Raw genomic sequence first — 23,726 nt, 5'->3', positions numbered from 1 at the left:
GGCATGGATCCCAGTGTAAAACAAACCCAGCAGCTCTCATGTCCCCTTTAAGGCAGGCACACATGGCAGCAACAAAGATGCTCCCCTTGCTGTAGCCGCATGATCATAGAAACGAGTAGCGTGCAGACTGCATTCGCACCAGCGTGCGCTCAGGAGAAGGGTGTGAACGGTTCCTTCTCAAGAGCAGCCTGAAAGAGTATTTAATGTCCCCCTGCCAGCCGTTCGTCTTTATGCCGGCGGGCTGAAACAAGTGATGGAGTTGCTCCAAGGGAATTTGATGGTGAGCTGGTTGTGTGTCGCATAACAGGCTTAACTGATGTCTTGGGATGCTTGCTTTGTTAATAGCTTCACTGGACATAGAAAGCTCTGACTTCGTGACCAGTAGGCTTGGGGGTGTGGGGGGAGCTGGCACACCAAGACCCAGCACCTTCTGTATCACCAGATGCACGTGGTGTGGGTGAGGAGGGTGTGAGGAGCTTCAGCCCAAACTAAGGCAGCGTGTCTGCAACTGGAGGGTGGTCGAAGTGCCGAGCAGCCCAGGCACAGCGCTGCTTCGGGGATGCAGAGTCAGTCTGTGCATCCCGCTGCTGGCATGCTCCAAGCCAGCTTGGGTTTTCCATGTGGCTCTGGGTGCAGCCACCCCGTGAGGGGTGAAGGCCTTGGGGAAACCCTGCAGTTGAAAGTACCCTTTATTATTTGTCTGATTTTTCATTTGTATTGTACACTACCTGTACGTGTAGCTTGGCTGAGAAAGCGTAGCCGTGCTGTGGAAGTGCCAGTAGCTCAGTTGCGTGCCTAATCCAGATCAAGGATTTTTGTTACGGTGTCTCGGTTCCTTCGCTTTTTTAGCTTATCCAGTTGTAACAGCCTCAGAGCCTGAAGGCAAGAAGTGCAAGGTGAAGAGATGATCCTGGTAGCTGGGTGTAGCTAGGAGCCAGTACACATCAGCTCTCCTCAGCCCTGCCTCCGAGTTAGCTATGAGACTTGACTTCATCTCTCCATCCCGCTGTTCTCTTCCCCAGCTCCCAGGGTGTGCCTCATTCACACCCGTGGAGGGCTGAGGGGTTGTGGCTGTCCTCTTCTGGAGTGCAGCGTTGTTCCTTGCAATGGTTTAACCCTGAGATCCAGGTCACCTTTCCTGGTATATACAGTATCACCTGTAACTTTGGTCCCTCTGCTCATGTGTTCGTGCCCCAGCAGTCCTTTGTTCCTCCTCCATTTGAAAGAAGTGTTTGGTGCTTCACGCCTTCAGCTCACCCAAATGTGCAAGGTCAGGAAGCCAGCAGGGAAATTCTGCCTCAAACTCATACAGCAGAGGAACCAGGTAAAATAAACACTTGTCTTCTGAAGTGGTTATTTGGGATTGTACCGATGCAGACTTTCCCATCTGCTCTGTTCTCCACAGAGTTGAATGTGGCAGGGTCTGCTCAGGTAAGCACCCCACCTGGGAGATGTTTCTCTAGGATTTTGCTATGAGAGAGGAGAAAACTGAAGGGGTTTTTTTTGTTCATAACATAAGAATCCCGCTTGTAAGCTGTGCCTTTAGGCATATATTTAAATAGCAAGGGCTGTCAGTTTTTCTTCCGTCGGAATTTATTCTTCGTGTTGCAGCATTCAAGTGAGGGCATACTGTGAAAAATGATTGTCTCTAGTGCCAGCTTTGCTCCGCAGCCTTTTGCCATTCAGCATTGGCCTTGTTTAGCTCTGCTGCTGAAAAAGGGCGTTTAGGCAGTCTTGCTATGCTTTTGTTACCTCTGTGTGGAGTCCACCTGGCAATGATAAGAGGAGAAAGTAAGCTTCGATTTCTCCTTGCACGTTGTCACCAGGCTGGCTATCAGGCTTTGGGCATCTTTGTGTTCTCCCCACTCTTCAAGGCAGGAAAGTAAATCAGGATCCCCAGGGTAGGTTTCAGCCTGCAGAGATGTTTGTGGTAACCCACAAGCTAGGAGGAACCCCAATTTGATGTGCAGACCTTTTCGTATTGCCTCTCTGCTGTGTCCATGAGTTGTTCGTGTTGCATCAGAGGAGCATTTTCCTGAAATCTTTGGGGTTTCTGTTCTGTCAGTACTGCTGGGCCAGTATTGACAGCTTTCATACCCTGCTTTTGCTGCTTCTCGGAAGATTGCACTAGTAACCCTATTTTTCTGCAGCATGACATTGCACTGCACCTCCTCCAGCATAGAGGATTTTAGAGGGTTGTTCACATGGTCCATGGTCACAACGTGGTCCTTCAGAGTCCATGGACACTTTAAGCCTTTAGTCTTACTGCTGAAACTCTTAGAAAAAGGCCTCAGTGAAGAGCACTGATTTGGTGGCATAAGCTTTTCCATTAGACTCTCTGGGCTGGGTTGTGGACAAGAGCTCTCCTCTACTCTTAACCAGCTAGCACAAGCCTCTTGTTGCAAATCTGGAGTCACACAGTGTCATGTTGGATTGATTGTGGGAGGGAGCGGTGCTAGCTTTGAATGAACCACCAAGTCTTAAAATATTTGGCAAATTTTCCTCCTAATGCTCAAGTCTTGGGGAAGAGCGATCAGGTAAGAACCTCAGCTTTCAAGCAAGGAAAAGAAAGTGTCTGCCTCTAATGGCTGGAAGGAAAGGACAGCCACTCTGGCTGGCTTAACCGAAGGCTTAGAAACTAGGAGGCAAATTAAAACTGTTTCTGATTTTCTTATTTTTCTGCAATGTCTAGCAGAAGCTAACCTCGACTGGAGGGGGTGCAGAGGCTGACTCATGGCTTTTGAACACTGGGGTTGGTGGCTCTAGAGAAGAGCTCCCATGTGCTCTTGGTTACACTGATGTCCATGTGCCTGTGAAATTTGGGTGTGTGCTCTGGTTCACAGCGCTGCTTGTTACCAAAATGTGGCTGGATGTAGGTGGCCTGCCCTTGTCTGTAATTAGGCTGGTGCTAAAACATCAACGCTATGCAAATCTGCCTTTAGTTAGCTGTTTCCTTTTCCCAGATGTGGGGTTTAGGTATTCAGATCCGCAAGGGGAGTCACTGTTGGAGGGCTGTAATTCGCCCTGGTTTAATTACATGCTCGGAGACAAGGCTTTGTATTGAAAGAGTTGGGGTTTTTCTTTTGGCTTCTGAGTCCATCCAGTCCCCCTCTAGTCTAAAAAAAAAATTGCTTATTATCAAGAATATTACTGTCCTGGTTGGGATAAAACTGCTGGGTGACTTTTAGATGCATCCCAGTCTTGCCAGTTAACTGTGGGCTGAATGAGCAGATCAGCTGGCTTGATTTAATCGCAGAAGCAGAGGAAAGCTGGTGGGGGTGCATATTTTTGTCTGCAGTGATCTGTAGCTCAGAGGAGCCCATGTCTGCTAATTGACTATTAAACGAGATTGCTTGCTGAGGTGCGCTGTCTTGGCGTTTCAATCCCTTAAGGAATAAGTCTCTGATCACCTGCACATAGGGCTCATAAATATAATCTGCCTAATGACTGGAGGGCTTTTATCTTCTGGTATTAAGGCGCCAATGTTTTGGGTTACAAACCAAACCTTTGGGGTGGGGGCAGGTTGGGTGGGGGCTTTTTTTCTGAAATGGTAATGTTCCAAACAACAAAGGCTGCTTTTAAATCTTGAAATGAGACTTGAAAGCAGCACAGAGTCAGTCAGTCTAGAGGTAAGTCTCTTTTAGCTCAAGATTTCTAGGATTGCACACGTGTTACCGCACGCCTGGACCACCGGTTAGATGCCTACCTGGCCACAGATCCTTTGTCCCAGTTGCTGTGCATGCAAATAATGTGTGTTTGCATGTGTTTACCCAGTTTGGAAAAAATCTGAGCCCTGAGGGATTCGAGCTTCCTTTTGTGTTATGAAACGGGCCACGCTGAGAGCCAGCTGAAGCAACGCTCACTGCCTGCTTTGCAGAGGCACTGTGGGCTCCGGGAGGGTTTTGGAGCCGATGTGCTCAGTGTTGGAGGAAGGACAGTTAGTCCAGTTGCTTAGGGAGGATTCCCACTGCCATTTGAAATAGCATTGCTGACAGACTCCAGAGGGAATCCCAACCCAGGCCTGAAAGATAGCGGCAGCTTGGGGTCTGAGTCAGAAAGGGCTGGGCGAAAGGAGGGGCTAGCTGTGAACACGGGCAGGCTTGCTCTTTCCCTCTTCAAATCTTGCTCTGTTTTGTTCGGCTAGGCCAGCCCCTGGCACCGTCCTCCACAAGTGTGGATGCAGGGGAGGAATGCTCCTTGTCCTGGGAGGCTCGGGGTACCCTCCCTGGGGCGTGGGGAGGGCACAGATTATTTGGATGCTTTCTGGTTCCGTTCTCCCCCACCCCATGATGTATATTAGGATATACATCATCCCAAAGGCTTACTATCGCATAGCAATTGATGCAGCAGGCTAGAAAAGGGAAGGGGGACAAGACTCACACTTGCTCTGCTGCTTTAGAGTAGATACTGCAGGAACAGTTGGTATTTCATTGCTGATAGGAAACCTGGATGTGGGGAGAGAAGGGAGAATGTGGCTAATGCAGAACACCTGCCTCTGACAAATGCCCAAGCCACCAGAGACCCCACAGTAATTATGGAAATCACAAGCAGGTTTTCAGCCTTCCCAGAAATGTGCACTTCTAAATGCTAACCATCAAATGGCCTAAATTACTGATCCAGCAGATTAATCTATACATTGAGGTGGGCTTAGAATAGCTGTTGGAGAACAGTGTTCCGTAAATGGCATCTAGTTCAGTGCTCTCCGTCTCTTGTTATTCTGACCTGATGAATAACGCAGCCTCTTGTTCGCGTTACACCAAAATACATTGTAGGAAGGGCACTTAAATGGGGTCTTTCTGACCTGTCACGCAGCATGTATCTCTGGGAGAGAGGGCTTCTGCGTGCAGCAATGCTGCAAACAAAGTAAGTGGGAGACTGTGGGTAATGAGAGGTGCCTAGAGCCTCAAAATCCAGCCTGCCTGGTTTCCCTGCCTATCTCTTCCTTTCTTGGTCCAGACACTTGTAATCAGAGAATATCGAAGGTTTGTTGTATTGCTCATAATAAAACCTCAAAGCAAGGATCAGCCGTGGGAGCAGTATATTCCTGTTGTAACCTGAAGTGCAAGTAAAGCTGCTGCGTGCTGTGCGTCCCACTGCGATGAGTCAAGTTGCCACCTCTTTCTAAGGTGACATTACAGGATGTCTGTCTGCAGACTTGGCCTTTTTATTTGGGAGGGGAGAGGAGGGAGGAGGTTTCCTTTGCAGCAGCAAGGGCAAAATAGGCTTTTAATAAAGCTTAAATTCTGCAGCTGCTGGCTAAGTTAAAAAAAGAAGTGCTGGCACTCTGTCCTCCTGGAGATGAGCCTTTTCCAGCTCTCTGCCATGACCCAGGGATGCGAGCCATCCCTTCTGGTCTCTTTTCCTTTGTGCCACTTTCTTGGATGAGAATAATGGGGGAGTTTCTTCCTTTGGCAAGGCTTTACCCTGCTTGGGCTTTTCTGCTCACGGAGATAGTTTAGGTTGGGAATGGAAGGAAGAGAGTCTCAGAAGGAGAAGAGTTGTAGCAGAGACATCCTGGAGGGGGCTGTCACTTTTTATTTGCTATAAATCGACTCTTCAAATCTCTGATTATAGATGCTGAAGAGAACTAGAAAGTCAAAAGCCAAGAGATAAGAAAAGGAGGAACAACTTTGTATATGATATGATAAACCTTTCCACCAAGGTGCACGTGTGGATCAGCTGAGCACTGCTAGAGATCTGAGAGCAGGCCCGCTGAAATGCCAGAGTACAATCCAGATATGGACAAGAACACTTTATCCAAATATTACTGTGATTGAGGCAGATAAGGGCATTTTTTTGTTTCTGCAGAGTTTCCTGTTTTGTGCTGGTCTCCTGGGATGTTCAGCGTGACCTCCTTGCTATTTGCAGAGCCTGGTCCTGATGCTGGAGAGCCCTGTAGCGTGGTTTGCAGTCAGGAGGGTGCACAGCACGTGGCTGGTCCAGCTTCCTGACGAGCACAGGCTGGTTTAGGTGGACTTCAGTAAAGTGGAGTGTTATCCCTGCTTCTCCCCTGTTATCCCTACCTCTCTCCTCCCTTCAAATGTGTTTTTCTCCCCCTTTGCTAACAGTAGCCTCTAAAAAGCATCAGAATTGTTTGCAGGTAGATTCTCTGATGCGAACCACTAGAAACCACCAAATGTTTTGGAGCAGCTTAAGGCATGTGGTTTGACAAGAGAGGACTCTGAATAGACACGTAACTGGGTGCTTAGCATCATTCAGCACGCTGCGGTACGTGTGTCAGGGTATCCCAAGGTAGCTCCTAGGCAGAGCGTGATAGCCTTAACCCTTGGTGCCATTGTCACAGATGAAGTCAAAGAAAAGGAGGGGTTGTGCTTTGGGTGAGGCTCAATCTCATCTCTCTCTTGTTGAGGAATGCTCTCCAGGAACCAAGAGTAGGTGGGATGGTGGAGGACCGGTCTCTAGCAGTGTGGGTCATTGGGTACTGCGTGCTGTGAAGGCTTTCACTAGTCTGGGAGTTTCACCAAGAAACTGGTGCTGGGAGAACACAATCTGAAGCAAAAAGACAGAGAAACTTTCACCGGGAGATCTGATGTGTAATTGAAAAACAACAAACAAACAAACAAAACCTGCTAGAGGGGTGACAAGGTTTAAAGGATTGTTCAACAGGTCAGGCCAAAGGGAATTTAGCTGGCCTGGGGCAGATCACAGAAACAGCTGAAAATTGGGCTGTGCAGAGACACAAAGGGGTAGAGCCAAGAAGAGTCTTGAATTGCCATGGCAAGGTGCAAAGGGCAGGGATTTCATAGGTTTGTAGCTGGAAGGTGAGAAGCAGCTGCTCGGGCACCCGGTCTGAGCTCCTGCCTTCGCTGGGGTCGTGGTGTTTCCCTGAGAGCTCCCTGCAAGCGCTTGTGGTTGAACTACAGCCTGCATTTTTGAAAGAGGCATCCATTCGCAATGGAAAGACTTAGAATTCGGGATCCACCACATCCTTTGGGAAGCTGTTCCCATGGTTAATGCGTTTACCGCGTAACTGTTACAGTTCCCTGAAGGAGTTTGAATCCTCAGCTGGCAGCCTGCCTGCCTTGCTCAGTGCTGCTGCATAGCTCTCTGCCTCCTGAGACAAAAGTCTTGCTACAAAGGGCCTGAACGACCTGCCCCGGGTCATGCAAGCTGTCTGGGAGAGCCAGGGACCTGAACCGGCTCACTCCAACCAAGAGTACAGGAGTGAGTTTTGTGAAGCGCTTGTCTGTTCATTCATCAGCAGCCTGCTGATCTTGTCTCCTCTCTGGATGATGTATGCCTTGCTGTTTTGCCCTCAGCAGCTGGTAGGTCATGCAGGATTTGAGAAAAGGCTCTGGCATCATACCAAGCAGAGGCTGTGGGACGCTCACCAGTGAATTCCAGAGACGATGTGTCATGAAAACCCAGGCTCTGCCAGCCCCCTCTGCACGGGAGCCCTGCTGGGTTGCGGTCCCCACGTTCAGTGGGAGCTGTGGCTTCCCAAGCAGCTTTTGGTAGGTGGACGTTAGCTGCAAAATCTGTTTGGGAGCCTGCTGCTTTGTGTGGGCGGAAGGGAAGCCTTGCTGTTACCCCTCTGCTTGCCTCCAGCTGGAAGGTGACAACTGAGCTTGTGGCTGGGAGAAGTCAGCTGTTTCCATGTTCTTCCTCTGGGGATTTGAAATCTATTTCCAGTGAGGTGGGTCTCTGGGAAGAGGAAGGGCAGCTCTTCTAAGTGGCTGCTGCCAAAGCTGGAAGGCACTCGGTGGTAGCCTTGCCAGCCTCAGGCATTCAAAACACTTCAGTCAAGCCCTGGAAAAAAAGCATGGGATAATCTTAGTTTCTCCTCTTACATGCATTTTGGGCTCTCTGCTCTGTCCTCTGGTTTGTTGCTGAGCTGCTTCTGCAGCCACCAGCCTTAGAAAGTTGTAGTTGAGAAGAAAAGCGTGTCCTTTCATCAGTTAACTTTTTATTGCCTGTTTTCTCGTGGGTTGGACTTCAGGTTTTATATGGCAAACATCTTTAAAGCTTTTAGGGTATTTCCCTCCTTTCCCTACCCTCTGAAATACCCTCTTTGATCTGGATCATTTGACCAGCTCTTAATCTGTGATGGAACAGTTTCATGGAAGGGAAGGTAATTGTGATGGATACCCTGGTGATGTTACCCTTCCCAAAAGCAATTAGATGTGATCAAACCCTCATTCTTGTTTTATGGCTGCTTGTAGCAGTGCCCAAATGTTTATTGTCCCCCACAGTCCCACGTGCTGCCAGGCCAGGCTTTCCACTGGAAGATAATATATTAGATTCATGCTATTTATTAACTTGCATGACACTGCAAAGCAACTGCTCCACTGGGCTCTCGTTTGTTGCTCGTTGCAGCAATGCATTTGTGCTAGGGAGCCCTGACGCTCCTTCACCCTGATTTAATTTCCTGGGAACTTTCCCCTGACCTAGGCTGCTGAGCTTTGCAAACATTTGCCAGTGGAAGGCGGTGTATTTGTTTTAATCAGAACTATTCTTAAAGCTGTCAGATTAATTGCTAGGGGAGGAAGGGGGGGTCCCTCCCTACTTCTGTCCTGGCTTTCTCACCTCGTTTTGATCAAAGCCTGGTGTTGATCTGATACAGTGGGAAGCTAATCGGGACTAAACGCTGGGGCCATCTACGAATCACAGGGACCGAGCCAGGGACTCTGCATGGCCGTGGGGGGACAGCGGGGGTTGTTTTCGCAAGGCCAGGGTGGCTGGGGTGTTAGATCCTCCGTGCGTGGCGCACCGCGCTGTAAAGAGTAACCTGGGAGTCGCACCAGCTGCTCTGCCATCCGCACTCATTCACTTTGAAATCCCTTTAGCGCTGGAACAATTCCATTAGCAGTACTTCTTGGCCGTGATTTGGAGTGGTTTCTCTGCCGATTAAAACCGAGGCCGCGCACCAGTCTGGAGGGCTCGTCATAACCAAGACATTCCCCGCGTACCTCGGGGCTGCTTGCAACTGAAACCCCGAACAAAAGATCTGCTGTTAGACAAAGGAGGAAGGAGTGAGCCTCTGAGAGAGGAAGAATTTCTCCTCTGTTTGCCAGTAATTTTTTTCTAACTATTCTTTTTTTAAGGATTGGTCACCAATTAATCCGTGTCATTTTGCAGACAAAGCTGTCAACGTTTTTAAGGTTGCACAGTGAAATAACTTTAATGCTGTTGGTTCTAGCAGCACTGAATGTTCTCAGATGCCTTTTAAGATAAAAATGGTCTGTGCTTGGTCCCAGCCCAGAGTTGTGGTCGTTATTGTTTTATTTGAAACATCTCAACTGAACCCAGTGAAGTCAGTGAAAGCTGCAAGTGTTTGAAAGTCAAGTCACACTTATTTCCATGGCTAAATATGGGCGTAATACAGGGTGTTACTCTAAAATGCTCCAGCGTGTGACCCAAGATGTCGCCCAGCAAGCATGCTATATGCCACAGCTACCGACTTGCGGTAGCTTCTGGCAGCTTTCAGGCCATCAGCCTGTTAGACGTGGGTACCAAAAGCATTATGCCTTCTCACTTTCAGTTTTTGCTCTTGCCTGCTGTCAGGGTGTGAGATGCCTCACAGCCACGTAAGAGTGTAAGCTCGCCGGCGGCTTGTGTGTGTGTGCATTTTTGCTGATTTCTGTGCATTGGATCAGAAATGAGAATAGTAGAAGCAGGGCACCTTCCCCCCCACACGCACGTACACAGTGCAGATGGTTACGGCTTTATAAAAGGCATTTCTTGCCACTTCTCAGTGGCAGCACTAAGATACCAAATTAAATGCAGCCCACCACCTTGGAGTGGGGTAGGTGTACTGGTTCTCTGCTGGTGTAGCAAAATCAGTTTGAAACTGGGACATTTATTATCCCAAAACGTTTACAGAACTTAAGAGCAACATAAAATATATATGAAGAGAATGCATTATATTTTTCAAGAAAAAGAATAAATGCAAGCAGTGCTTTGCAGGTTCAAATTAGTCCATGTGGGACCAGTTTTGGGAGTTCTGGTGCATGTACGTGGTCCTTCAGTGGCAGGAGCAGGTCTGTTTTGTATTGTGTGGATGCCCTGGGTGGAGGAGAGCTCATGTGAGGAGTTGCTGCAGCTTCCAGCTGGGAAGCATTTGGCCGCAGCTGCGGTGCTGTGCTGAGTTAACAGGGGTGTAGCTTTGGCTGCAGACCAAGCCCTGAGTTACAGGTCCTTACCCATCAGCCGAGCATCAGACAGGGCTGGTTAGTGCTGGGTTGGAATCGTTAACGTCTTCATAGTATCAAAAGTCATTTGAATGCTACAGCTCTTTCAATTAAGCTCCTGTTGAGCTCCATACGCAGATATTGTAACGTAATTGGCTGGCCCACTGCAAATACATTAGGAGAGTCTGCTACTGAAACAGCCTCTGTCTGTGCTCCGGGCTGGAGAGGAGCCAGAGCGAGCCGTGGTCTCCGCACAATGTCATACTGATTAGGAGGGTGCGAGATTTTGTTTTTGCTCAAATAGTTCTGCCAGTACAGCCCGGAGGGCAGCTGCAGTTACACTGGTACAGAGGGGCCTTATGCCACTCTGAATCGTCCCCGGCGCTCGGGGCAGGCAGTGATGCTGCTGGGAGCACCTTTATCCTGCAGTAACAGCTCGTGCATGGCGTGCGCTGCCCAGCTCCACAAGTGCAACTTTATTTTGTTGACAACCACCCCATAGCAACTCTGTCTCAGAGGCCCAAGGAAAATATTTTGCTTCCTCTGGCTGTTAGGAAGCGGGTTCTCCATGGCAGCAGTCCCTTCACAAAGGGTTCGGTCCTGAGCAGGAAACCCTGGTCCGTTCCCTAATGAGCCCTTCCTGCTGATAAGGGGACCTGCAGGTCAGGGGCTCTGCCTCAGCCAGCCAGCTCCCCGAGAGCTGATGTACTTGATCATCTCTTGATGAACATGTCCTCCAAAGCCTGTAAAATGAGGCTCCAGCCCATGTTTCTCGACCAGGCCCTCCAGAGAGGTGGTGCAGACCTAGATGCTATGGGATGGGACCTGCTTGAGGAAAGGCCAGCTCCAGCGGAGCTGTGCACCTGTGTTACTGCTGCTGCTCTCTGCCGTTCCTGAGCCAAAGCATTCCATCTCTCCCCTGCTCAGCAAATTTGCCTCTTGGTGCACATGGAGACCCAACTCTGCTTTTATTCCTGGAATAACTATGTTCATGTGTGCACTATTACTGTGTATTTACACCTGGCTTTTTCCCCAGTTTGGGGAACAGACTGGAGAACAAAGTGGTACTACAGCTGTGCCGTCCTGTTTTGGAGCAAGGCAGCCCTTAGGTCTGTTTTTCCAGCCCTGCACTTCGGAAAGGCCTATCCAGCACAATTCATGGTGTGGAAGTGAGCATGAAGTATCTGTATATCTTGGAGAGTGCACCAGAAAAGAAGTCACTAACTGGGATCTCCGCTGAAACCCCATGGCATGATGCTCTGCAAGCCCCTTCGCCACCTGCTGTGTCAGTTACACTGTTCGTAAGCTGGTACCGTGACACTTATTTCCCTCCTGAAGGTGAGGTGCGCTCTGCCAGAGCGAAGCAGCATTGAGCAACTTGTGAAGTCCCACAGAAACTCACTGTGCTGGACTTATAACAAATCCAGCGATAAAACAGTAGCTGGAATACTGCAGCATTGCCCTTTGGCGGGCTGTTGCTCACTGCCGCTGGGAGGTGGGAGTGACATGTTTTTTCCCCTGTGACAAATCTCTGTTCCCCCACTGACTATATTTAGACACAAATACATCCAGAATCAACTGTGCCCGTGGCAAGCTCTGCCACTGCCTGCAGCAGCCCTCACCAAGGCAGCATCACGCGTACATTTAGTCTGTCACATCTGCCCTTGCTTCTCCACGCTGATGGAAACCGCATCATCTCGGCCAGGGCTGCCAGGGTGTAGCAGTCCGGCTGTCCTTGCCTGGCAGTGCCTTTTATCTCCATCTTAAACTCTGTTCCATGCAGACCCTGGCGGTAGGAAGGCAGGCAGGTGTGCGGGAAGGAGAGCTATCACTCTTGCTTCTTGAGAGGTTACACCTTCTCTTCCGTATGTGTCTGACAGGTTGCTTATTTTAACAGTAGTTCTGCTTTGTGCTGTGATCCTGGATTACCTCCTCAGGTCAGCAGAGTCGGTGTCAAAGACTTCCTACAAGTGGAAAGAAGCTGTGAGCATCAGTGTTCATGTAGGGGTGTCGTGGTTTAACCCCAGCCAGCAACTGAGCACCACACAGCCTCCTGCTCACTTCCCCCCGGTGGGATGGGGGAGAGAATCAGAAAGGTAAAAGTGAGAAAACTCGTGGGTTGAGATAAAGACAGTTTAATAGGTAAAGCAAAAGCCCCACACACAAGCAAAGTAAACCAAGGAATTCATTCACTCCTTCCCATTGGCAGGCAGGTGTTCAGCCATCCCCAGGAAAGCAGGGCTCCATCATGCCTAATGGTTACTTGGGAAGACAAACGCCATCACTCCAAACGTCCCTCCCCCTTCCTTCTTCTTTCCCCAGCTTTATATGCTAAGCATGTCGTCATATGGTATGGGATATCCCTTTGGTCATTTGGGGTCAGCTGTCCCAGCTGTGCCCCCTCCCAACTTCTTGTGCACCCCCAGCCTCCTCGCTGGTGGAGTGAGGAGCAGAAAAGGCCTTGACTCTGTGTACGCACTGCTCAGCAGTAACTAAAACATCCCTGTCTTATCAACACTGTTTTCAGCGCAAATCCAAAACATAGCCCCATACTAGCTACTGTGAAGAAAATTAACTCTATCCCAGCCAAAACCAGTGCAAGGGGTCTTCACTGTGAGACTGTCCTGAGGTGTCAGGGGATATGGGGAGACATCAAAAACCAGGAGGGACCTGGGGCTCAGCTTAGATCTTCAGATTTTGCTAGCTTGCATTGCAACAGCAGTGATGGCAAAGCAGCTTGGGGTTAACTTGGGTTGGCAAGCCTGAACAAAAGCCTGAGAAGAGTTAACTCACGCTGTTGGCTGGAGTTATAACCCGCGTTTCCTTGTCGTCATTGTAAGTACTTCAGGCTGGCCCTGCTGCAGTCAGACCAGCCACCTTCTGCGGGGTAATTGTACTCAGGGTATTCTCACTGGGCGCTGCCAACTGCTCCTGTCAGCAAAGCCCTCCATGCAGTAGAAATAAATTTGCCTCAGTCTGTTGGCAGGATCGCAGGCAGGGTAATTGCATTTTGCCAGTGTACTTGAATCTCTTGCTACCTTTGGACATAGCTGCTTGTGCTGCCTGCTCCGTTGTGCCCCGTGGGACCGCCAAATGGGTTTTGCCTCAGTCGTGGCTGCTTTTCCATGGAGGTCTGGTGCACGTGGCTCTTCAGAGTGCAAGAAGCTTTATGATCCTCCCTACAAAGATACGGGTTTATAACCCTGCCTCAAAAATCACTGCTACTCCTAGAGCGTTTCAGGCAGGTTCTTTGGCTCAGTTTATGCATGCTTTAGGGTATCTGCTACCAGCTCAGCATATGGAGAGGCACCACTATCTGAGCTGGCAGCGAGCTCCTCGGCCTGTGGTGGGAGTCAGGCAGTCCTCTCCCTGCCAGCCTGCCCCACGATTGCCCAGGCCTGGGCGCTGCCATCCAAACAGGATCATCACCACCCTGCCAGCGCTCCAGCAGCATCCACCCTGCTTTTATCTTCATTTCCTCCTCGCTTGCTTTTTTTTTCCCCCACCTGGGATTTAAATGTTTGTTTGTTTGGCATCAGGGAAGCTTTCTTGTTTGTTTTTTTAAATACCTGTTGTGACAGGCAGGGCTGAGAATGAGCTGGGCTGCTCTCCACATCCATCTGAGTGCCAGTTTAGGAAACGATGCCAAGTGGGAAAATAAAAAAAGAAATGCAGTTGGGTTTGGCCTGGGAGATTTTTCTGTCCCTGGCTGGTTACACAGGATGAGGGATGGGAAGAGCTGGTCGGTTTTAGGGTCTGAAGAGGAAGACCTGTTACCATTCTGGGGAAGGTTCCTGCAAGCTGGCAATACCAGGCACTGTCCTTCTGCTGCTGCCTGCTCCGTCCAGCCGGGCCACCCTGACCTTGAGGAGCAGATGGCACCGCGCTTGCCTTCCTGCCGTGTGCCCGTCTTCCTCCCCACCAGTGTTTTCGTTCCTCTGTCGAGGAAGATGGTCTGGAGAGGCTGGGAGTGAACAGCAGAGCTGGCACACGGGCCACCAGCCGGGTCTCTGCATACATCCTCCTCGTGCAATGTCTCTCACACACCCGTGCACACTGTTGTTTGAAGGGAGGGCAGCGGGGCGGGTGGTGCGCTGGGCAGGAATCTTCCACTTCATTATAATGAAAGTATTTACTGGCTGCATCAGTTGCCCAGCTGTGGTTAGTTTGTATGAGAACCATTTCCTGCCGTTAAGGAAACTATTCAGCTTTACGGCAGTTTATGGCAGGAATAGATACTGCTATTTATGAAACCTTGTGCTCTTCCCTTTGCTGAGTGGCAGAGTTTCTCACCTGCGTCCCTGCCATCGAAGCGCTTGGGGTGACAGGAACAGAGCTGCTGTCACTGTGCTTCAAGGAAATATCGCAGGCTCTGGTGGGGAAGGGAGCTGGGCAGGAGAGGGGCTGCAGGAGAGCCGGGGCTTGATGATGAACATGGTACTTTCAGGACTGCATGGCCTGAGACACCACCTTTCTGCACTCAGGGACAGTTACTTGCCGGCGTCCTATTCTGACAGTGGGATCTGTCGTGCTGCTCTACATTGCCGGCAGCCAGCAGGGAAGCGGTTTGTGCTAGAGCTTATGTTTGAGTTGGGTTCTTCTGCTTGAAGATTTGCAAAGCTGTTCAGCTGTGCTGAAAGACCTGCGAGCAGATGCCTCCTGCTTGTCCTCTTGTGCCAGACGGCGTAAGCGCCCTTGCCCATTGCAATGGTCTTGTCTTCTAACGCACGAAACTATCCATCCTGGTTCTGAACCTTCCTTGAGAGTGTCACCTGCCTTTTACAGGCTACACCTGGAACAGGTGTTAGGTTGTTAACCTGTATACAGGTTACAGCTGTAGGTGTAACCTGCCGTTTTTAGTGGTAAATGGTAAAGGTGATTTGTTTGGTAATCTGCATGCAAAGGCTGGGGCAGGAGATATGGGTTCTTTCCTGGCCTCGCAAGATTTCCTTCTGATGAAATCATGTCATCTCCGAGAGTCACCAGCTGTTCTGGATGTATGCTGGAAGATGATAGAGTGCCCAGCACCAAATTGTCTCTGCTCTGGGAGGTGCAAAAGCCTGCGATGAGGCCAAAGAAGATGTCCCGCTCTGTTGTCTTGTCTCCTCCACCACGTAGCCACAGGGTGTGCAGGATGCCTTGGTAGAATCAGCATCATCTAAAAAAATGTGCTGCTTGGTCCAAGTCTTGCAGCAGCCACTTTATCACAAGATCCTCATTGACAAAACAGGTTATTAGCCACTCTGTTTAGCAGGGGCTTGGCGGGCTGGATTTCATCAAGAGGGGAAAACCAAGCATCCTGCTCATGATTTGTGTACGTCAGTGACTGTCCTCTTAAGTGCGTTTGCTCACACTGTTTCCCCAAAACGTGACATAACGAGAAGGGGGTGGGGGAGTGTTGGGGTGTTAGCTAAGCATCAGTAACATCCTATTTTGTGTTCAGCATTTGCTTCTTACGAATTGAGCCCTTCTTAAAAGTATTGATAGAAGACAGAAGTAGGACCTTCCTGCTACACAAGTTGTTATTATCCACAACAAGGAGGATGATACAAGGCGGATGGAGAAGCAGCTCAGGGTTTGCGGTCTGCACGCTCCCGTGGAGCCAGCAGAAACACAGCAGCAGAGGGTTTGTGATCCCCAAGGGTGGAGGCCAGGCTGGAGCTGGGGACACTGCTGGCTCCTTGATCAATATGTGAGTAGGTGTCCTTTGGGCACCCTTCATTCATTGGAGTCGGATGGTATGAACTGTCAGAGCTCCTCCTGCAGTCCGACCCTCCTGGTCCCTGCCTGCTTCTGGCCATCAGCTTGATCTTGTTTGGCCAACTGGTGCTGGTTCAGCTGCTAAATTGTCTCCATTGGTATTTTAGAAAGATGGGAGGTACTTTCCCCACTGTTACTCTTCAACAGCTGCGGCATGGGTGTTGTGAATAGGAGAGGCTGATTTGCGAATACATCCGGGATCTGCCATGTCGAGGGAAGCGTGAGGGCAAGCAGGAGAAACAGCACAGAAGGACCAGTGGAAAGCTCTGCCTTCGGGTAGCAGTAATCATCTGCACCAATCGAGGAAGGAAATAACTGGCTTGGCAGCAGCAGAGCAGACAAAAATCTCAGTGAATCACAGGCTGACATGAGTCAACACTGTCACACGGTTGTGAAAAAGGAGCACGTCATAGGAGGCCGTGTAAGGATTTGCATGCTTCACAAGGCATCTGAAGTATTCCTCCTGCTCCCGGTGCCGGTAAAGCCGCGGCTGGAGCCCTTTCTTTCCCGTTTTGGATGCTGCGTTTCGAGGAAGATGTGGGCCAATAGCAGAGAGTCCAGGGAGAGTGGCGGGAGTGGTCAGAGGGCTGGAAACCATGAGGAATGAGAAAAGCTTGAAAGGACCCGGGATTGTTTAGTCTAGGAAAGAGCAAGCTGAGCAGGAGGGGGAATATGAAAAGCTTTCAAAGACATAAAAGGCTGCTGTGAAAAGTGAGGGAATGATCTGTTCTTAGTAGCTACTAGGAAGAAGATAACAAGTCATAAGCTGAGTGAGGAAATTTAGTCATTGGGGAAAACTTACATAAGTGAAAGGCTGATGAAGTACCAAAACCTCTAGTGCGTGGGGTTGGTGTCAGAGGCCTTCAGAGCACCCATCCCTGGGTGGGTGCGGGAGGAACTCACCTTGCTTTGGCTGGCGGGATGCACTACGAGACCTTTGTAGCCCTGTTTTCCTATTGCTTGAAGATTATTTTATAAAGCTTGTGATGAAGTCTGCCTCTTTGGAGGCAGGCACGCATTTTCCGGATGCTGCCAACCTTCATGTTACAAGACAGCAGGGATTACAAGTGACAGTGCCACTTTATCATTGGTATAGCAGCAATTCTCCAAGCTCCCGGTCAAGCTACTCACACTGAGATGGGAGGAAGCCTCGTTGTTAAGGATGGGAATGCATGTTCGCCCGTGGTGGGACAGCAAGGGAGCCCTTGGCTTGCTGTTTGTCCCAGTGTGTGACAGTGCCAGGTGATGCCCAGGCATGGTCCTTGCCCTGAAGACACCAGATGGGTGCAGGGGACTCCCCCTGCCAAGGCAGAGCTCACCAGCATGCTTATTTGCTGGTTTCTGAGCTGATTTGGGCCGTGCTTTTTAATCATGGAAAGTAAGAGTGTGTCTTGTCCTAAATAGGCGATTGTCCTGATTCTCATCCCTGGGATCCATTATGTCTTAGGAAATTACTTTCTCTCTTTTAAATGCCTTGGTGATTAAAGATGCCACAGCAGATACCCTTAATGAGTACAAAAAGGGTAATAATTCCTCTTGTTGGCACTGAATGCAATTAATCAGGCCCCTTTACTTGCTTTTTAAACAGATGAGGCATTTAAGGCCATGCAAGTTTTTAATTGGACTTTAATGTCTCTCATTTACTTCATTTTGGCAGAAGCATAGGAATTCCCACCCCCAGGTTTGCTGTTGGATTTATTCAGGGTGATGAAAGGCTCAGCGCAGAGTGAAGACTCAGCAACAGACTCGAACATGTCCTTCAGCCCGTGCCTGGCCCCGTCTCGGTGCCTGGCCCAGGCTTGGTCCTGCTGCAAACAGCCCAGGATTGTCTGGGCAGGAGCAGAGCCAGGTCATCCAGCCCAGGGCCCGCCTCCAGCATGGGGCTGACACCGGATATTAGCAGTATTTTTGGAGTAGTCATCAACATGAGGGTGCAACATAGCCTGCCCTCTTCGGTTAGGTTCTCTTGCCTTGAAGGGACCATTGACTTGGGAGTATTCTCATGGCTATCTGGAAGCCCTTGGTGGAGGTCCATGTTCATAACCTAGACTCTGTAGCTTCAAACATGGGATGAGTTGTATCTTTTAAGGGATATTCCTGAGATCCATGGCCAAGAGCAGATACAGAGGCCTTGAGCACTTACAGATGGATGTGTGCATGTAGACGTTGTTAATTTATGCCAGGAATTCCCATGGGAGAAAAGATGTGTGACGAGCGACCTTTGCCTAGCCTGCAGCCCCTGCTCCCTGCTGTGAAGCCGGCACCGCCTCTGCTTCCACCTGGCCACGAACCATCTTGCCTTTGGTTCCCTTCGCTCATGGATATCTGCCACTGTGGTTCGGGGACAGCAGTTGCCTGTCAGCATGTTCCAGTCTGTGTTTTGTGCAGGAACGTGTGCTGCAGCCCAGCCTGGCCGATTGGCCCCTGTCCTGACTCAGTTCTTCCCCACCGGCAGCTGACAGCCCGAGGTTCAGCTGAAAAGGCATCAGTCTTGACATGTGCGAGCCTGCCTCTGAGCCTGCTTGTCGCTCTGTGGGACAGGCATACCTCTAACACCCAGGAGAGATCCTGAAATGGCTTCAAGTGGGTTTTCCAGGTGCATGCTGTGTCTTTTGCAGAGTCAGGCCTTTCTGCAGTACAGCTGTACAGTGGCTGTAAGCTCCCACCCACGGAAGGGGCTGGCGGATGCAGGTGAGCTGTGAGTGCCCTTGGACAGGTGAGATGGCTCTTATGCCATTGGGGTTCTTTGCCCCAAAAACCATTTAGGAGACATGTAGGGACAAGGGACAACACCCTCCATTGCTGCATCCCTGCTTCTCCCACTTCAAAGGTAGGCAGAATTGTAAGCACAAGTGAGTCTGGAAAGTTAAGCATATTCAGAGAAACATGTTATTGAATACCTTGTGTTAATTTAACCACCTTCTGCCTGTCAGGTTGGGGGGAGAGGAGCATAGCCAGCTGGATCAGCCATAGCACTTCTCTAAGTCTGTCTCAGAGCATCTTTACTTTAAGTCCCTTGCTAAAACCCAAGGCCTCCCAGTGCAGCGTAAGGAACTGCCGTGCTTGAGCACCAGGCTCTGCCTTCCAGGCAGCTGCTCAGCAGGGACTGCCACAGGGGATGCTTGCCCAATATTTTGTTTGTTTTCACCTTCTTACTTGTTATATCTCCTCTCCTCCCACTCCCTTGCAACCTGAACACGCATCTGATACTGGGTTGGGTGGTTGTGCAAGGCTCACATGTAGTCCTGGATAGCCAGATGTGGGAACCAAATCTCTCCAGTTTTATCTTGAGCTGAGAACATCTTTGCACATTTTGCCCCCTTGCACCACTTTCCTGCTACTTGCAGATAAGGATACTCGGAGCCATCATGCCTTGAAAAGTAAGGGAGAATGGGAGGCCGAGCGAGGATCAGGGTTGTATTGCGTGATTGTGGTGTGAGAGCTGTAGACATCTTGATGAGACGTTCAGGGATAAAGGTGAATAAAAGAGCATCCAGCTTGCTCTGTGTCCCCGGAGAGTGAAAAGTGGGGGCTGTTGGCACGTTCTCCAGCAGTGGGCAGGGACTGAAAGAAATAAGAGGGCCAGGTCCTAGGATATTTCTGCTCCTCTGGCTGGGCAGTATGAGGAGGGGCAGGCAGCTTTGTCCTGTGGCTACAGAGCCTGCCAAGATGCACTTAATCCAGGGTTTGTAGCCCAAATATATTTGTGTCAGGAAGCTGCAACCCCAAGTGACCATGGCCAGCCATTCTTGCATTGAGAATCTTCTGGCTGAGGCATACAAAGATGTCATTTTCTTTGATTTAATTCCATATAAACTGTGGAATTATTTTCCTTTAGAGGCTTGCAAATTATGGAAGCATAAACCATGCTAATGATCCGATAAGGACAGCTTTGGATGCGTTCCCAAGAACGGCTACCCCTGGGCAGGACGTGCTTGGAGAGAACTGACGGAGACAGTCTGCCACGCTCACCTGGCTGCCTTCCTTGGGCCCCCCCTGCCCAAATTCCTCCATCTCTCAGGAACGAGAACCATTTCCTCTCCGGCTTCTTGCAGAGGCAAGGGCGCTGCAGATCTGAAGTTATCTCTGGAATGTGTGTAAACACCAAATTCAATGGGATGCTGTTAAGAAGGGGGTTAAGAAGGGGTTAACAGGAGTTTGTTTTACGGGTTCCTAGCCCTGAGAATTGTCTTCCTCGGAGGGTGACCCGGCTGACCTGAGTCCCTGTGTGTGCATTTCCCAGCATCAAGGGGAGATTCGGGGGCCCCGCCACGTGGGTGGAATTTTGGTCTTCTAAGAACAAGTAGATGAAAGACCAAGGTGGTCTTCCTGCTAAACAGGGACCTGGGAGATGGTGGAGGGTCGCAGTCCACGTGCACTGGGACTCAGCGTGTGGCATGATGGTGTAACTAACAGGATTTAGGCAATCCTTGGACAGAAACAGATTTGCAATCAGGAGAAGGGTGGAGGTTACACGCAGTTCTGGTGCCCCCATCTTCAAGGACTATTGAAGCGTAAGCAGGGGGACAAAACTTTAGAAATTACTAAGAGCTGGGACAAAATGCATTTTAATGAGAGGCATAAAGAGCTCCATCTGTTTGTCAAAAAAAAAAAAAAATTCAGATGTAAGTTCGTTGTGGTGTATGAGTATGTTACTAATGAGACTCACCTGGGTGCCAAAGTCTCTTCGATTTAGAGTAAGCCACGGCAACCAGAACCTAAAGCTAGACAAAATCAAGTTGAAAACAGGCGTGTTGATACCAAGGAAATGGTTAATTCCTAGATGTGTTGTCAGCACTGGTGACGCACTGAGGCTGGATCCCTTCCAGAAAACAACACTTTAAACGGAAGACAAAGAACCGGGCTTAGCACAGAGGTGATCAGTGGAATGACTTGGCCTGGTATATACAAGGGGTCAAACTAGATGATTTAATGATCTCTCTTGGCCTGAAAGCTTTCTGTTCTCTTAAGAAGATAGATGAAAAAGCCCTTTCACAAAAAGCGAGCACTTGAGATATGTGTGTAATGAACTCTGCTGCTTCCAGGGGAACGGCGGAGCAGGATCTGCAGGAAGCGTGACCTTGCTGCCTGCAGGCTGCCTGAAGTTGGTGGCCATCTGTTTAGTGGCAGTGGCTCACCACCATCAAGGCTACCTCTCTCACACGTGACGTTTCTCAGCTCCATTTTTAATTGCTAACTGATGCTGTCTCCCTGCATTTAAATAACGTTTGCTCCCTTATCTCCGTCAGGGTGAAGAGGCCAAGCGGTATGAGCAGCCTCCTGGGGAAGATTGGCTCCAAAAAGCAGAAGATGAGCACACTGGAGAAATCTAAACTGGACTGGGAGAACTTCAAGGAGGAGGAGGGGATTGTGGAGGAGCTGGCGATCCATAACCGAGGGAAAGACGGGTAAGAGGGACTTTACCTAGCAGTAGTCCAGCACTTCCCACCACTTCCTATACATGTAGGAACCCCATCACTTGCTACAGAGAGTTCAGCAAACCCATGGGATTTCTTAAGGATTTATCCTAGGGATATATAAAGCCAGTAGCTGCTCTAGGTATCACAGGGAGGCAGGTAAGCCTGCAAGCACCTATCGCTCTCTGTTAACAACCTCATGAGTTCTTCAAGTCCAGCTAAAGCAAAGCCTGGCTGTGCTTTATCTTCTCTCCTACTAGTGGCTCGGATGCAGCATGAACTGGTCTAATGCAGCGTGAACCAGTCTAATGCAGTGCTCCCATGAGGAAACACAATTGCCTTTGCCCTGTTTTCTTTTTTTTTTTTTAAAGAAGTCTCAAATTGGGAGGTATGTTTTTTGTTCCATTCTTCAAATGACATGTTGTAGCTGTGTCTGTCCCCCCTCCTCCTGCATAAAGATGTATGTAAACCCAGAACAGCTGGCAAGGTGCGTTAAAGATTATGGCAGCACTGGGCGTTGATTGTGTGCATCAAGCAATGTTCACTCCAATGAAGTTAATGGAAGTATCGTAAAAGTAAATGGCAATGCTGTAAATAAATCAGAAAGTTAATAACATGCACTGCAGGGAAGGATAATAAGATCACAAGTGGTATTTCCACTACAAGTGCTTTGCTAAGCTCTGGGAAAACGTAACCGGCTTAGTGGACAGCTCATAAAATGTATTTTTATTGTAAGCTGTTCTTTTACTCTGCGGGAAAAACTCAGAGCTTCTGCATTCCAACAGATTGGATTTTGTATTTCAAATAGGTATTTTATAACTGCTGGGTTTTTTCAGTTTGGTCTTGCACCCTTCCACAGCGCCCCTTCTCTGTCAGAGCTGCCCTGATCTGTTTTGGAACGCATGCCCTTGAATCATAGAATCATAGAATGCTTTGGGATGGAAGGGACCTTTAAAGGTCATCTAGTCCATCCCCCCTGCAATTGGCAGGGCCATCTTCAACTAGATCAGGTTGCTCAGAGCCCCATCCAGCCTGTAAACAAGTAGAGCAATTCAGTAGGAGTGCTGGAGGGGGGCAGGTGTTCCTCCAAGATCCTTGAAATCCAAGGAGGTGAGCGATTTACATCGCGTACAGGTGTGGCAGAGCACGTGTGCACCAGAAGATCGCCGATGCTGTCTGCGGCATGGTGAATGCTACGGCCAGAGTCCTGTACGCAAGGCTCTCCATTGAAATGGCCCGTGCCAGGAGTCTGGAGACAGAGCCAGGCCATGTACCAGGCTGTGTCTGACGGAGGAAGAAGAGGAAGGTGAGCTTCTCCCATGAAGCCCCGTCAGGAGCTGCAGGCTGCTTTGGGAGAACCCAGCTCCAGGGAAGGGTCCTGTTTCTGTCTGTGGCACCTGGCTGGTTTGTCCTGATGGGATGTGGAGTGAGAATTCACCCTGTGCAGATGTCTGAGTGGCTGCCAAGTGTGGTAACAGCTTTGGGCTTTCACTGCTCTGGGCTGGGCCGATGGTGGTAGTATCACCATTAAAATTTTGCCAGACCACCTCCTGCCAATTGCTGGGACACACTGTTTCTTTCCACAGTCGGTGGAATCAGCCTGAATCGGGGTCCATCACTCTCAGCTGGACTGTACACACCCCAAACAGGCCAGGCTGCCCTGCATGAGTGTTTTGTGGCATGTCTTGCTTGTTCAAACCTAGTATGTCGACCTTTCTTGGGCAGTGCTGTTTCCTACCCCATACAAGCAGGACAGCTCGCTCTTCACGCCTGGCAAACCTTTCAGGGATGCTAACGTAATGGTCCTTGAAGGCTGAAGAAGGAATCAGCACATTGAAAAGATGAGCAAAACAGAGCAATTTTAAGAGCATCTGTAAGCTTGGACAGCTTTGGGTTTTGCTGCCTGTCACATCCCAGAGTAGAAAATCCACTGGGCTATTGGCAAGTGATTTTTGTCATTAAACAAACAAGAAACATGATGCCGTGATAACTTTAGACACTCCTTACAAATCTGTTTGTGCTAGTCAGGCATGTAATGTGAGGGGATCAACCGAGCATCTGCTCACTGTGAATTACATCCACCTTCAAGGTAAAGGAAGGGAGAAGGGAGGAGCTGATGGATGCACAGCCCACTGCATTTCTGCTTACAGGCCACCTGTAAGCGCCTGCGATGTGAAGCGTGCTGCACCGTTAGAGAGCAGCCAGCCTGCTCGGTGGGCAGATCATGCAGACACAGCTGCTGCCAGCTTCAGGTCGTTTTGCCTGTTGTCCCTTCCGCAGCTGCCTCTTCTCCTTTAATAATGTAGGCTCTGCTCACCCTTCAGCAGGCAATCATTTACACATCGCTATAAAAGTCGTAATGAGCAGTTGTTAACCCTTCAACCCAGGCAGGAGGGAG

At 49.6% G+C, this 23,726-nt stretch overlaps 1 protein-coding gene across 3 annotated transcripts in view; it reads left to right on the top strand.

The window, feature by feature from the left end:
• The window catches only part of CFDP1 (craniofacial development protein 1), a 68,005-nt gene that overhangs the window by 40,225 nt on the left and 4,054 nt on the right, over positions 1–23,726 (top strand). Inside the window, exons 6-8 of one of the 3 annotated variants that reach the window (XR_014229079.1) lie at positions 21,161–21,319; positions 21,589–21,716; positions 22,463–22,634. Coding sequence is in view for 2 of the 3 variants with exons in the window: in XM_082320603.1 (XP_082176729.1) it covers positions 21,161–21,319; positions 21,589–21,607 (178 nt within the window). In the remaining variant the exon portion in view is untranslated. Of the gene's footprint in view, positions 1–21,160; positions 21,320–21,588; positions 21,823–22,462; positions 22,635–23,726 lie in introns of those variants that run through there. The other 2 variants (XM_082320603.1, XM_082320602.1) reach the window with 2 other exon arrangements.

This window comes from Platalea leucorodia (assembly GCF_965183815.1).
Source record: "Platalea leucorodia genome assembly, chromosome: 8".
Taxonomy (NCBI): domain Eukaryota; kingdom Metazoa; phylum Chordata; class Aves; order Pelecaniformes; family Threskiornithidae; genus Platalea; species Platalea leucorodia.
This window is presented reverse-complemented; position numbering and strand designations above follow the sequence as displayed.